The 14121-nt window shown below is 35.2% G+C and overlaps 1 protein-coding gene across 3 annotated transcripts in view; it reads left to right on the forward strand.

The window, feature by feature from the left end:
• The first annotated feature begins 6023 nt into the window (after positions 1-6023).
• Positions 6024-14121, forward strand: part of LOC115987625 (protein ACCELERATED CELL DEATH 6-like) — a 59818-nt gene continuing 51720 nt past the window's right edge. For 2 of the 3 annotated variants that reach the window (XM_031111210.1, XM_031111212.1), the window contains exons 1-2: positions 6024-6201; positions 7415-7755. In XM_031111210.1, the coding sequence (XP_030967070.1) occupies positions 7434-7755 (322 nt within the window). In that variant the 5' untranslated portion in view covers positions 6024-6201; positions 7415-7433. The remainder of the gene's footprint in view (positions 6202-7414; positions 7756-14121) is intronic. The other variant, XM_031111211.1, reaches the window with a different exon arrangement.

The raw sequence follows: 14121 nt of genomic DNA on the forward strand, positions 1-14121 counted from the left end.
CGGCTTAAGAGGTGATTTCTCCTTTGCAGCACCGTCCCCAGGAGTGACGGTGGCCTTTTTAGAAGGATGGCCATCACTCCCGTTGGGCTTCCTCTTTGACTGCTTAGTGACGACCTTAGGGGTTGACGAGGTCTCGGCCCCGGCCTCCTTTGCCCTTTTTTCCTCCTTCTGACGGGTTGTAATAACCCTTATCCTCTGTTTAGCAGATTCTATCTCTACAATACAAAAAAAAAAAAAAAAAAAGTTAGAACAAGAGATGAAGGAGTAAATTGATGGAGCCAATAAGAAATCTACTCACGTCAACGTGAAAATTTGTCCAACTTTCGAGCTTCAGCTGACGGCTCTGGACCCCCACAGTACAAATGAATAGTGTCAAGGGTGATCAAATCCTTACACTTACGTTCTTCCAAAGGGATTTCCAGAACCCGACGGATGAACTCCTCCTGTTCGTCGGTTATGTGGGGACGAGTATGAGCTGAAAAGGAAAAAGAGAAGTGTTAGTAGCGTCACTTCAAAAACAAAAGGAACATGGTTGACGGGATTAGCCTGAATCCTTGACAAAAGCTCAAGTGTTGTCAAAATAACCACGGGGCATGGTCGCCCATTCCTCCTGACGGCAAACCTAATCCGTCCCTTCAACAAAAAAATATCTACTTTTCCAGTTCCTATTGGAATCTGGCATATCTGATACCAGCCTCAAACTTTTCTCCCGAGCATTAAAATGGTATGTCCCTTTAGACAAGGCAATATGATGGGGCCTGTAGTAGTAAAAAAATTCATTTAAGGTAAGCTGACGGTGTCCTCCACTTAGATGGCCCCACAAGATTTCAACTCCAATGAAAATCCTCCAAGCATTTGGGGCAATTTGAGTGACGGACAGGCCCAAGAAGTCAGCAAGCTGACAGTGTAGGGCCGTCAACGGTAATCTCAGGCCTGCAGCAAACATGGTATCATACATGCCAACGTCAGCGGTTCTCCCTGAGTAACAACTCTCATTCTCTCTAGGGAGACGGGTCGGGATATGGTCTGGGATTTGGTAACGAGTGCGCAGCTCCCTAAAAATCTTATCATTCATCCTAGGTAAAAATTTGTTGACGGCCCAATCCTCAGTGAGAATGAAAGGACGGTTATCTCTGAGACCCTCTGAGGTCCCTCCACTAGATCCCTCATCTCTGTTAACATTTATGTCATCCCCGTCATTTCCGTCCTTTCCTTTTTCCTCTTATACTTCATCCTTCTCTCCCTTAGAGTAACTCTCATCACCGTCAGGAGATCGGGCTGACGTCTCTCTCTTTGACGAAGGCGAGAAGTCCTCTGACTCATCACCAGAACCAAAGGCCTCGACATAGCCCGCTCCTTTGTGGACTGACGACTCTTCACATGACGCATCACTTGACATCTGACTACCTACAAGTGACGGATCGAATCTAAGTACCTAAGCTGACGTCCTCATTAATGAATTAGGCAAAAATGAAAAAGAAGAGGAGATGAAACTTACTGGTAAGATGACCTTTTGGAGAAGAACGGCTTTAAGGATAGCGACGGATAAGCTGACAGAGGTAAAGGTTGAGTTGACGAAAATAAGGGCGATGGTCTCTCTTTCAAAGATCAGCAAGAATGAAATAGATAAAAATGAGGAGAAAGTGCTGCTTATATATGGGATAGAAAGGCACGGAAGACGAAGCGACGCCCTCGTCAGAAACAAAGCCAATAAGAACATGCCACCTGTCCAAAGCATTAAGTGCACGACGGCTCGAGGAGACCCATGTAAATAATTTTCCCGCCTCTTTAAAAATATAACAATCGATAAAAACATTAACTTCATAACCCGTCAGTATAAAAAATGACAGAGATATGGAATATGAGGCAACTGATATAGATAAAAGATAGACCGACGCTTTATTGTTGACGGAATCTACTGAACCGTCAGCCTCCATTTAATGATTAACGGCGCGTAAGGATTATAGGGAGTCACCAAAGGCACCCAAAGGTTGACAGATCATAAAACTGAAGGGAGACATAGGCTAACGGGATGAAGACTGAAGGTATAATATAAGCTGACGGCACTAGTCAAAGAATGCTTGCTAACCACGTTTGCGTATATAAGGATATGATTTTCCCTCCACGTTTTGAGAAATCTAAGAGGGATTACTATATGAAAAAGATCTCGCAAAATACGCCCAAGAAGACTCCTACAAGGAAAAGACTTCTACTCCAAGGAAAATGGGTCAACCCCTACTACTATAAAAACCCAAGCACCCTCACGAACTAATGTACGCATAATTTACCCTCTCTAGCACTCTAGAGTTATGAGAATAGTTTTGACTTGACCTTCGGAGGGTATTTGGCCGGCACCACACCGGTGCTCTCTGTTAGGTCTTCTTTTTTTACTGTGCAGGTGCTGTTTTGGGCGTACGGGGACTGTGTAGGTTATTGGTGATTTTTTCAGCATCATCAGAAATTATAATTTTTTTTTCATTTTTTGAGGAATCGGTAAGAAAAGTTATAAGTTTATTTGGTGAAAGAAATTTTTTATTTTTTCTTAAGTCATAATGTTTTTAGAGCATCCGTAGTAGATGTTGCAAAAATTATGCCATTTTATCACATCAAAGACCTACTTTATTATTTTACCACATCATTTTATAACATCTCATTTATCAGATGTTTTATCATTCAATTCTATACATTAAAATAATATTTACTACATATTAAAATAATATATTATCACATTCTCATTATCATCCACAACAGCCACAACATCAAAGTTCAATAAAATAATAATTTTTGGTTTACCACATCTGTTTGTACCATTGCAAATTTGCAATGCTACAAACACAAATGGTATAATTTTACAACGTTTGCAATATCTGATGGAGAGCTGATTTTCCTGTTTGGTGTGAGATATGTGCCAAATATTTAGTATTTGGCACATATCCCACATCTACTGTGGTGCTCTTACTTTATATACTATACACGCGGTTTCTATAATGGGAAACAGCCGTAGAAGCATCACCTACTTTCATATGGGAAACAGCTGTAAAAGTGTCACCAACTTCTCTTATTGTTTTTTTTATAATAAATACATAACCTACTTTCCCCCGAGGAATTACGATATTTTCTCCTTCCCACATCACCTCCCTTTGTTAAAACTTAAAAGGAATTAAATAATCCCATGCAATAATTCAAAAAAAACAAAACACACATACACTTTTTTTTTTTTTTTATAATAATCAAAACACGCATAAACATTACACAAACAAATGTAGAAGAAAATAAACCAACTATACAAGAACATATAAATTTACTACTCGTTTGTTTTGTAGTAAAGTATTTATTGAAAAAAAATTATTTGTTTGTATGTAAAATGTGGTTAAGGTTGTAAAATACTTTTTCTTGATCCTAAAATCATTTATAAAAAGTTGTAAAATGTTTTATCTTTAAAAATTTAGTAAAAAATTACAAAAACACACAATAATTCCCTCTCCTCTCATTTGGTGGCTAGGATGTTGGTCCGGTGGTTGGAGACACTGTCTCAGTGGTAGTCATTGGAACTAGAGACACTATCCTTGTAGTAGTCATCAGAGCTACTATTTCGACTATCAGTTTTTGCAGTTTGGTCATCGAACCTCAACACCAGTGACTTCAATGGCTGAGCCATCGATTTTGATAGTTTATTTGAAAAAATTTACATGTCACACCAAACACCTAAAAAAGTTTTAGATATAAAATATTTTACATTTGAATATATTATACTTCAAAATATACGGTTAAAAACCCTTCACATTAGAGGAAAAATCATGCAAATCCAACTTCTTATCCAAAACTTAAAGGTCACAATTAATCAAGAAAATACAAGAACACATCTCACGCACCAATCTCCTTCCTTCTTCAATTCCAATTTTCCAACATAACCCATAAAATCTCTTTCTAAGAACCAACTTAAGAGCATTCAAATGGCGCCGTTGAACCACTTGCAATGAGCATTTATTTATTTATTTTTTCCTTTTTTTAGGATTAACAAAATTTAAGGCATAGCGTGGGAGGCTCAACAAATGTTCTGTCACTGCGATTGCTTACGCCAAAGCAACGGGTTACCAATTTTCACCGTGCATGTTAATGAATAAACATTATGGGTACGTTTGTAGGGATGGAGCTAGGGGGTGCCTAAGAGGACCATGGCCCCCTAGCATTTCAAAAATCCCATTAACGTTAGGTTTATTTTGGAATTTGACCCAGTCAAATTGAACTTGGCTCCCTTAAAAATATCCTTGGCCTCATGAAACAAGGAAAGGAACTCAAATAACAACAAAAATTAAACAACCTGCACATGTAGGCTCAAACTTTTTGTTAGGATCAATTGTTTTTGTTAGGATCATGTGTTTTGATATTGTCAGTTATACCAAATTATTTGTCTTTTACAGGGCCGGCTCAACAGCATATGTAAGAGATGCAACTGTCTAAGGCCCCCAAATAAAAGAAGGCCCTACTTGTAAAAAAAAATTTTATATATAATATATTTATTTATATTTTTTAGTTAAAAAAAATTTTAAGCATTTTTATTGGTCAATAAAATGCATTAAAAAGGCCCCATTATATCCTAAAATGTAAAAGATTAAAAAGGAAAAAAAAAGTCAAATTTCAACTAACACAATTAAATTTTAGGAGACAAATATATTAACTCATTCTTGAAATATGCTAAAATTAAAATTAATAGCAGACAAATTCATTAATAATATAACGTAATTGTCTTGAAATATGCTAAAATAGAGATTATAAAGGTCAAAAACAAAGGAAAAACCTCTCAACTCTCTGCCTCTTCATCTATATTTAATATTCTTACGGTTTTACCTTTCTTTTCTTCATCTTCATCTTAATTTTTGATCTTTTTTCATCAACTCAGTCAGCCCCTCTAGCTTAAAATTTTTCTTTGTTGATTCTTACATATCAGTATCACTCTATCAGGCACCAGCCGGCAGTCACAGAAGGTATTTTTTTGCTTCAGTTTTTTCTTCCCCTCTTTCTCTTTCTCTTTCTCTTTGTCTTTCCGAAAATAAAGACTCCAGAGTCATCTATTTCTTTAACTTATATTATATATATTTTTAGTTTGTTTCACCCATTCACTGCACTGCACAACTGAACTGTTTGAGGGGATGGGACACGTTTTTTTGTTCCGTCCGTCTGTGGACTTTTATCTACTTTAAAACTTAGCCATAAAAATTGGAGGAAAAAGCTGATCCGGCTGGATGGTTGATGGTTCTCAATTTTTTTTTAATAGGAGCACTGTGGTCAGTGGTATGTCACGTCACGTGACAAACCACTGACCACAGCACAGTTTTATTTTTTTGGGTTAAAGACCAAAGTTATTCACTTTGGTCCAACGGTTTCTCAACTTTTTATTTTTATTTTTTATCTTACACTTTATTTGTTATTATAAATTATTATGTCAATTAATAATTTGATGTATATTATATTAACTCATTTGTATTATAATGACACTAATTTATTAACTCATGTATTAAATTAATTTTTATTTATATAGGTTTAAACTTTCAAGTGGTCACGGTTCTAGAAAAATTGCAATAACCAGGTTCTCTTTTATTAGAAAATTTTTTTTTGAGACACATTTATTAGAAAATTTATAACTAAAGAAAAATATTTTTAAATTCGGCCAAATTTTACAATGAAATGAAAATAGTAAAGTGCATGGAAACAAAATACATACATAATATGTGTGATACTACATTAAAAAAAAAAAAAAAAAAAAACGAGTACGCGCAACAAAAGCTAAAAACAAAAGAGGAGTACACGTATCACAAAGTATCTCAAAGCCAGTTCTGGCAACCGAGACTGTCCATAATTGCTTGTAGGACCGGAGGTACCTGCCAAAATCATTAACTTTTGTAAGTAGGAGAGGATATAAAGTATTAAAGTTGAGGTGACTTTTCTTTACTGGTATCCGTCAATGTAGTAAATGCCTCTTTTATAAAGGCCTGTTCATCCAAGTCTTGGTCAATGTAGTTAGTGTCCCTTCATCCATAAGCGAGATCTACAGAATTTCAAGCAAGCCGTTCTTACATTAGGAACTACTTGTTCTAAGGCATAAGTGGTGTGGAAGTATCTAATCATTTCTTTCAAGTTACTCTGCATAGTGAAATTTACGGGCAGCTGCGTTTATTTGGAAGACAGCCAGTCTCGCTGCTTGTAAGTAATTGCATCTTTTTATTATCAAAATTTCACTTGCATCAATGGCTGCAGTGTGGTTAAGTTTTTATTTTATTGTGATCAATTTTATAAAGTAAAATGCGACTATTCTCTAAAGTTTTATACACCAATCATTGTCAAGTTTTCAATGTTCTGAAGAAGAATGTGATGCATATATTATCTCATTAAAAGATTTGTTTGTTCATCAGGTGAGTAACGATACAAGTATTCATTTGCTGATGATGATAATAATAATAATAAAAATAAAAGTATTCACAAAAATAAAAAATAACACGATTAAGTATAAAGAGTGAGAAGAAAATAATTAAAACCCACTACTTTTATGGTTCATATTTTATGAATCTTAAATTTATGAAGATGGTGAATCTTCATTTTTAAGTTTGTAACTATGAAGCCTTCAAATTTCTCACCCAAAAAAAAAAAAAAAAAAAAAATACAGAAACTATGAAGCTTTCAAATGCAAAAACGTTATAATAAATTGGGCTTGTATTCTGTTAGTTGAAAAAAAAAGGGCTCAAATATTGGCCTTTCATGGCCCAGAGTATCAGCGTAAGAAATAAACCACAAGAATATATTTCTAAGACAATATTTCTCAATCTAAAGAAGAAATATATCTCAATTGGCAAAACTAGATCGATCTTAGATACCCAGGAAGTCGTGTCTATCCTTCTTAGATTTGTGCCTTTCAAGCCTTCATTTGTTGAAACCGACTCCACAGGCCTTCATTTCTCAATTTATCTCACATGCTTTCCACCGGTTATGGTCCGATTCCATGCGCCTCTCAGATCCTCACGCGCAACATCGTGAGGATCTGGGAGTCGCATGGGGTCGGCGTCGTAAAATTAATTTATCAATTTTAACAAAATAATAAAAAAAGAACAGAAAAATCTTGGAATTCAGATGCGGGTTCATCTTCATGTAGAACAACAAGTGTACACGTTGCCCAAAAAAGACTAAAGTTGTTGTTGTTTTTTTTATTTTTATTTTTTTTATTTATTATTTATATATATGTATATATATATACACAACTAAAATTGTTGTTGTAGTAAACCCAAAAAAGACTAAAATGTTTGGAAGAAACAGACAACAATTTTAGTTCCCCCGATTTTAAGTGTGCCTCATTGAGTCATTGTTATATTTGTACTCGTTCAACCGGATTTGATTACCTCAGTGTAATCCTAATGCCATGTAGGTACACTGACAGAAAAAAGATGGAAACAAGATTTGCCTCAAGTGCAGCTGTAAGTGAAGTTCTAAACATAGACAATTACTTGGTTTGGAGCGTTCAAGTGAGAACTTATTTGATGGCTCAAGATCTTTGGGAAATTGTTGAAGCAAAGGACGGACGTCCTAAACCAGAAAATGATGAAGCTGCTTCTAAGGCTTGGACCAGGAAGAATGCCATGGCTTTGCATGTGATACAGATTTCCTCCGGGCCACGCATATGTTTGCTGATTAGTCTGATAACTTCGGCCAAAGATGCTTGGGATACTTTGGCAGCAATATGCAGAATCCCCAAAAGTATATATTATGGTATCTCTCTCTCTCTCTCTCTCTCTCTCAACTGCACATGCTCAAACATTTTATGCGTGAATTAAAATAGGCCTAGGGTCGGGAAGATATGATAAACTTGCACACAAACAAATAATTATAATAATAAAAGACTGAACAGTTGCTCTCGAGAAGGAAGAAAGAAATAAAAATGAAATACAGAATCATCGATCACGCTATTCCTCTCTCTCTGTCTTACATCTCGTTGTCACCAACTGTATAAACTTAAGACACCAGCAGGCAGCAGTACCTACGGATCCAAGGCCGAGGGTTGAACAGAAGTAGAGGCCTTATGGCAGAGGATAATGATGATGGCCAAATCTATGATTGGAGCTGTTATGATTTTAGAATCCCACATGTAAGCTTAACTGTATGTATATAAGCTTTTGGACTCCCTTGCATTGCAAGCTAGTTTTCACAAGTGAGTTTTACTCATAGGTTTGTTCAAGGAGCTCACCTTTTCCATGGTAAGGAGACTTCTCCATGAATTTTAAACCACCGTACCTCTATATTTCTTTTGATAAACCATCTTCATTATAATTTAAAAGACAACAACTCAAGGAGCAAAACCTTGAAAGTAATTAAAGCATTTAATTGAAATATTACCTATTAAACTTTAAAGAACAAAAATGCCCTTCATCCTATTATTTATGTCTCTTTAATCCTTCCAATTTTTCCCATAACTCTCCTACGAAACTAACTGTGATTGACTGCTTGTCACTTTCTCATGAACTTATCAACTCTTTTCTACCCGTTCTTCTATTTGACAAATTTTTGTTACATGGCATTCTCAAGTTGATATTGCATTAAAAATTGGTTCATGCGATTTGACCACAGAAGAGCATATCTTTCTAAAAATTATGGAATAAATTGTAATTAAGGTGGTACTAGTGATAACCTAGATCATAATCCTTTTTTGTGATGCTCCATGTCTATATTTTGAATGCAAGAGATGAATAGAAATTCTTTATTTCACTCTAGTGCTCTAATATATAACTATATCAGCTGTTGTATGGCATACGTTTGATTATGTTATTTATTTTTATTTTTTCATTTTTAAACCCTGCTTATTTTATATAAAAAAGAAAAAAAATTTAATAAATTATAATTGATAAAGCATAAAATGGAATGATCAAAATGAGATAAATATTTTTTTTGAGCAAAGACTTTCTAACACGTGGCTAGTCAATAACTAATAAACATTAACACTTCAAAACTCTTTTAAAGAATACGACTGGTTTTTCTAAAAACACCTGATCAAAATTGATTCATAGTCCTGCGTTGGTTGCACACTTAAAAATCAGCTCGAAAATATTTTTTCCATTGAGGCTGTTTTGACTTTTGAGAGCTCTCTCTCTCTCTCTCTCTAAAAAGAAAAGAAAAGAAAAGAAAACTATTGGAGCATGTGTGTCTATTAAGTTTTCCACTGATAAAATTAGCTAACTTTTTTCATTTAAAAAAAAAAAAGATTTCCTATTTGACCAAGCACCCACTTTTACATTGACCAAAATTTTCTCTTTACTAAACAAGGAGGGCCTTGAATGAGGTGCAAAGGCCCAAGCACGGGTGTAAGGTCCACAGAGGGCCCAAGCATGGGTGCGAATTAGAAGATCTTGAATAAGCTAACTATGGAGCCCGAAAAAGAGTGGGCACAAAGGTCCACAGAAGAATGGGATGGCCATGAAAGGCCAAACCTGCCTGTGAAAAAACCTGAAAGAGAAGGAGATAGAACCAAGCGGTTACATAGGAACAATCATAACTCATTACAAAGATTCTTCATATTTCTGGGTCAATATGTGTATGCGTGGAGAAGGTTGTGTACGCATTTTTGTGAGCATGCGTACGCACCTTCAACCATGCGTGCGCATTTTTACTAAGAAACACGAATCCATAATCATTCACATGTTCATATATATATATATATATATATATATCAATCCGACTATTTATTCAAAGCAAGATCAAGAACACAACAAATAAAAAATCTATTCCTAAACATGCATTGGATCTAACAAGAACAAGAAAATACAAACAAAGCATATATATTGATTCATATAACTATTAATATATTCATATTTTCAAAACAAACATAGCACAACATATCAAATCCAACTAAACCAAATCCTAATTCTACGCATGCATAAGTACTCAAATCTACATAAGAATAACAAACCATAGAGCAAAGCATGTTTAATGTTCATAGATAGGGCATAAGGAATAAAAACAAGTTTTTGCCTTAAGACTACTAGAGGGAGGTTTCGAAAAACTGATAAACGTACATAGTGTGGTGGTGTGTAGAAAATTACGAGAGAAGAGGGTTTTTCGAAGACTTATAGTGAAAATGATTCACTCTCTAGCTAGAGTTTTAGTTGTAGGCATAAGATTGTATTTATATAATAAAAACTAGCGTTTTTGGGGTTATTCAAAGGGTTGTAGGGTTTTCTAAGGGACTCGAGGTTGCCCTCTAAAGATTGGAGTGATTGGAGAGCTAAAAAAGGAAGTTTTAGTGACCTGGAAATTGAGTATGTGTGCGCATGGCCTTGGGTGCACGCGCATACTTCCGGAGTCATACGTGCATACTCACTGTCAGAGATATATTAGCCCATTAGTATAAGCCCAAGCCTAATTCTACTTTATGTGCAAGCCAAGTCTCCTACTTGTACTAGAAGTCTATTAGTTTAGGGTTTAGTCTACTATATATATATACATATATATATATATATATATGTTATAATTCATTTTAACACAGGATTTGTATTACACTATAATATATTATTGATGTAGCCCTTTAGGGTTTCCTCCGTGGATATAGGCAGTTAGGCTGAACCACGTAACCCTCGTGTGTTATTGTGTTTTATACTTTATGCTTTCGCTTTCGCATCTATACTAGCATATTCAACATGGTGTATCAATGCTAATATTTAACATGGTATCAGAGCCACCTTCTTATAGTCATGGTTTTCCGTCCTTACAGTATATTTAAGAGCAATCTTTGTCTTTCTCGGTGTTTTTTTTTTTCCGCTGCGTTCATCTTCTTTGGCTTCTCACTGCTGCCGTCAAAACTCTCCGGTATAGTCAAGCCACTGTTTGAAGTCGCATCAACACTGCAAGACCATTGCCTTCCTTAAACTACCGTTATAGAACCAAACTTCATTTAAGGAATCTTCTCATCTTTATCAAATCTCAAGATTTCATCAAGCTTCCATCTTGAGTTTGAAAGGGAGTGTCAGATATATATTAGCCCATTAGTATAAGCCCAAGCCTAATTCTACTTTGTGTGCAAGTCAAGTCTCCTACTTGTACTAGAAGTCTATTAGTTTAAGGTTTAGTTTACTATATATACATATGTTATAATTCATTTTAACACAGGATTTGTATTACACTATAATATATTATTGATGTAGCCCTTTAGGGTTTCCTCCGTGGATGTAGGCAGTTAAGCTGAACCACGTAACCCTCATGTGTTATTGTGTTTTATACTTTATGCTTTCGCTTCCGCATCTATACTAGCATATTCAACATGGTGTATCAATGCTAATATTTAACACTCACCAAGAACCCTAATTTTGATGCCCCACCTTCAAATGGCTATAACTCACTAATTTTAAATCCAAAATACACAAAATTTCCGTTCAAATTGAAGCCTAGGATGTCTACTTGCCAATGAAACGAACTTAAAAAGGTTTTGGTTTCAAAAGTTATTATCAAAATGATGAGCAAATGTCATTTTTTAGCATCGTTTTCAAAGCAATTTGCAGCACTTTTAAGTTGGGATTACAAATGAACTATCAAGATAATTTCAATTATCCTTTGTTAACATATCAAGCTCATCATTGGGGGGAGACTAAAGGTTTTTAACCGGTACAAAATGAGGTGTCTACACCTAACTAAAGAAGCATTTATACCATTTGTGAATAAATGATTTAGGACTTGTTGAGTCACTTTCACAACCCAAAAGCTTCACAGTGTCACTCTCACGATTCTACAAAGGGAGCAATACCCACTAATCTTGGCAATCGCATGATCTGTTTAAGGAAGGATCTTCTATTAAGGGAAGGGGCCAAGATACTTTCAAGGGTTGATTTACTAGGAGAACAAATCAAGAACGAAAGAAGCAAGAGATCGTGTAGTTGCAACTACCTTAAGGAAGTGAAAGGGGATGAAAAGAGAAGTCTACTGTTCCAACAGTAACTTCAGAATCTAACGGTAATAATAGACAAAATGACGACGTTTAGTTTAATGTTAAACGGCATCGTTTTGGTCCATGTGTTTCTATTTAAAAACAATTACTAAGACGACACCGTTTTGATCAAGAATAGAAACATTGATTCAATTTTCCAAGAATGACATCATTTTCGGACCAAGATCCTCTTGATTTTGTTCTTCATCTACGAAAAACTCAATCTTTCTTCTTCAGCTAGATTAGATATTTTTCCAGATATTTTGTCTTGTTTATACAACTGTACTACATTGATGTTCTTGTTAAGAGTTTGTTATAGAGTTTGTTAGGATAGAAGCTTCTAGAGTTAGTTGCTTAATCTATGTAATCTCTATAAATAGAGCTCTCTGTTTATATATTCATTTAATGTGCTTGAAATACAAGTTTAGAGAACTATTTAGATATACTCTCTCTCCTTTTTGTTCTTCCGCCATTGTTGTTTTCTTTTCAAGCTCACACTCCATGGTATCAGAGTCACAATCTATGGCTTCCACAACATCCACCAATACTACACCGCCTACAAACCACACAATTGTTCAACCACAATTACCTTTGATACTACTCTCTAATATGTCCAACTTAATGTCAATCAAGCTTGATTACACCAATTACATTCCATGGAAGCACCAGTTGACTACTATACTGGAGGCTTATTCTTTGATTGAACATATTGATGGTACTATCACAACAATGTCAATTTCTACTTGATCGAGGAAACTCAACTGCAATTGTGAATCTAGAATTTCAAGCTTGGATAATTAAAGATAAGGCTTTTCTCTCTTTGATCAATTCAACACTCTCTCCGCAGGTTTTCCCACTTGTTATTGGAATTACAAACTTAAGAGAAGTTTGAAACACTAGAGCAAAGGTTCACTTCATCTTTAGGAGCCAATATCTTGAATCTTAAACTTGAGTTACAAAGCCTTGAGAAATGAAATGAAGCTTCAAATAGTTTCCTATAAAAGATCAAGATTGCTCAAGACAAGCTTCTTGCTTTGGAGCTATTGTTGACAATGAAGAGTTACTTTGCATTGTTCTTCGAGGTTTTCCCAAAGAATTTGCACACTTATGTTTTGCAATTTGAAATAGAAGTGATCCAATCACTTATGAGCAACTTTCTATTATATTGCATAGTGATGAACAAACTATGACAGAGAACTCAGAAACATTACCTCACTCTAGCAATGTTTGCTTCCAATAGCAAACCTAATGGCAATACTCAATCTCAGACTCATACTCGTGGATTTAATAAAGGATGAGGTAGAAATGGTTTTAATAGAGGAAGAGGTGGAGAAAGATATAATAATGATGGTGAACAACATTATTTTTCTTAACCTCATTAGAACTATTCCCTTCAAAATTATCCAAATCAGACTTCATCTTAGTTTGGTGGTCAAAATTATAAGAGTGATCATCCAATTTGTCAAATATGTGGCAAATCTGGTCATCAAGCTCGACTGCTACCATAGGATAGATTTGTTTATCAAGGCAGAATTCCTCAAACAAAATTGGTTGCAATGGCAACAATATCAAATGCAGCAATCACCAACAATCAAGATCCTTGGTTAGCTGATTTAGGCACTTCTGACCATCTGACAGCAAATCTCAACAACCTTTCTATCCAATCATAGTACAAAGGACTAGATCAAGTCCCTGTAGGAAATGGCCAAACCCTTCCCATCGATCACATAAGTAATGCTTCTCTTCATACCAAATATCATAAATTCTTGCTTAGAAATGTTTTTCATGTTCCCAGGATTGCTTTAAACTTACCATCTGTGCACAAATTCTATTTTCATAATAATTGTTCTTATCATTTTGATGCCAATGAACTTAAAATCCAAGATATTCCTACAAGGAGAATCCTCTATAAGGGCTTGAGTGAAAATGGTGCCTATTCCATCTACTCAAAAATTATTCCATCTACTCAAAAATTTTCTCAAAACATCCTTTGTCCACACATGCATCATCTCCACAGCTTCACACCTTTTATGCTTTTCATGTACAAAAACAAATAAGTGGGTGCTATGACACCACAGATTAGGGCACCCTAGCGATAAAGTTCTTAACATTGCTTTTTCTTCTATTGATCATTTTGTTGTATTGAATAATTTTGATACTGTAATCCA

The sequence above is a fragment of the Quercus lobata genome, chromosome 4 (genome assembly GCF_001633185.2).
Source record: "Quercus lobata isolate SW786 chromosome 4, ValleyOak3.0 Primary Assembly, whole genome shotgun sequence".
Classification (NCBI taxonomy): Eukaryota; Viridiplantae; Streptophyta; class Magnoliopsida; order Fagales; family Fagaceae; genus Quercus; species Quercus lobata.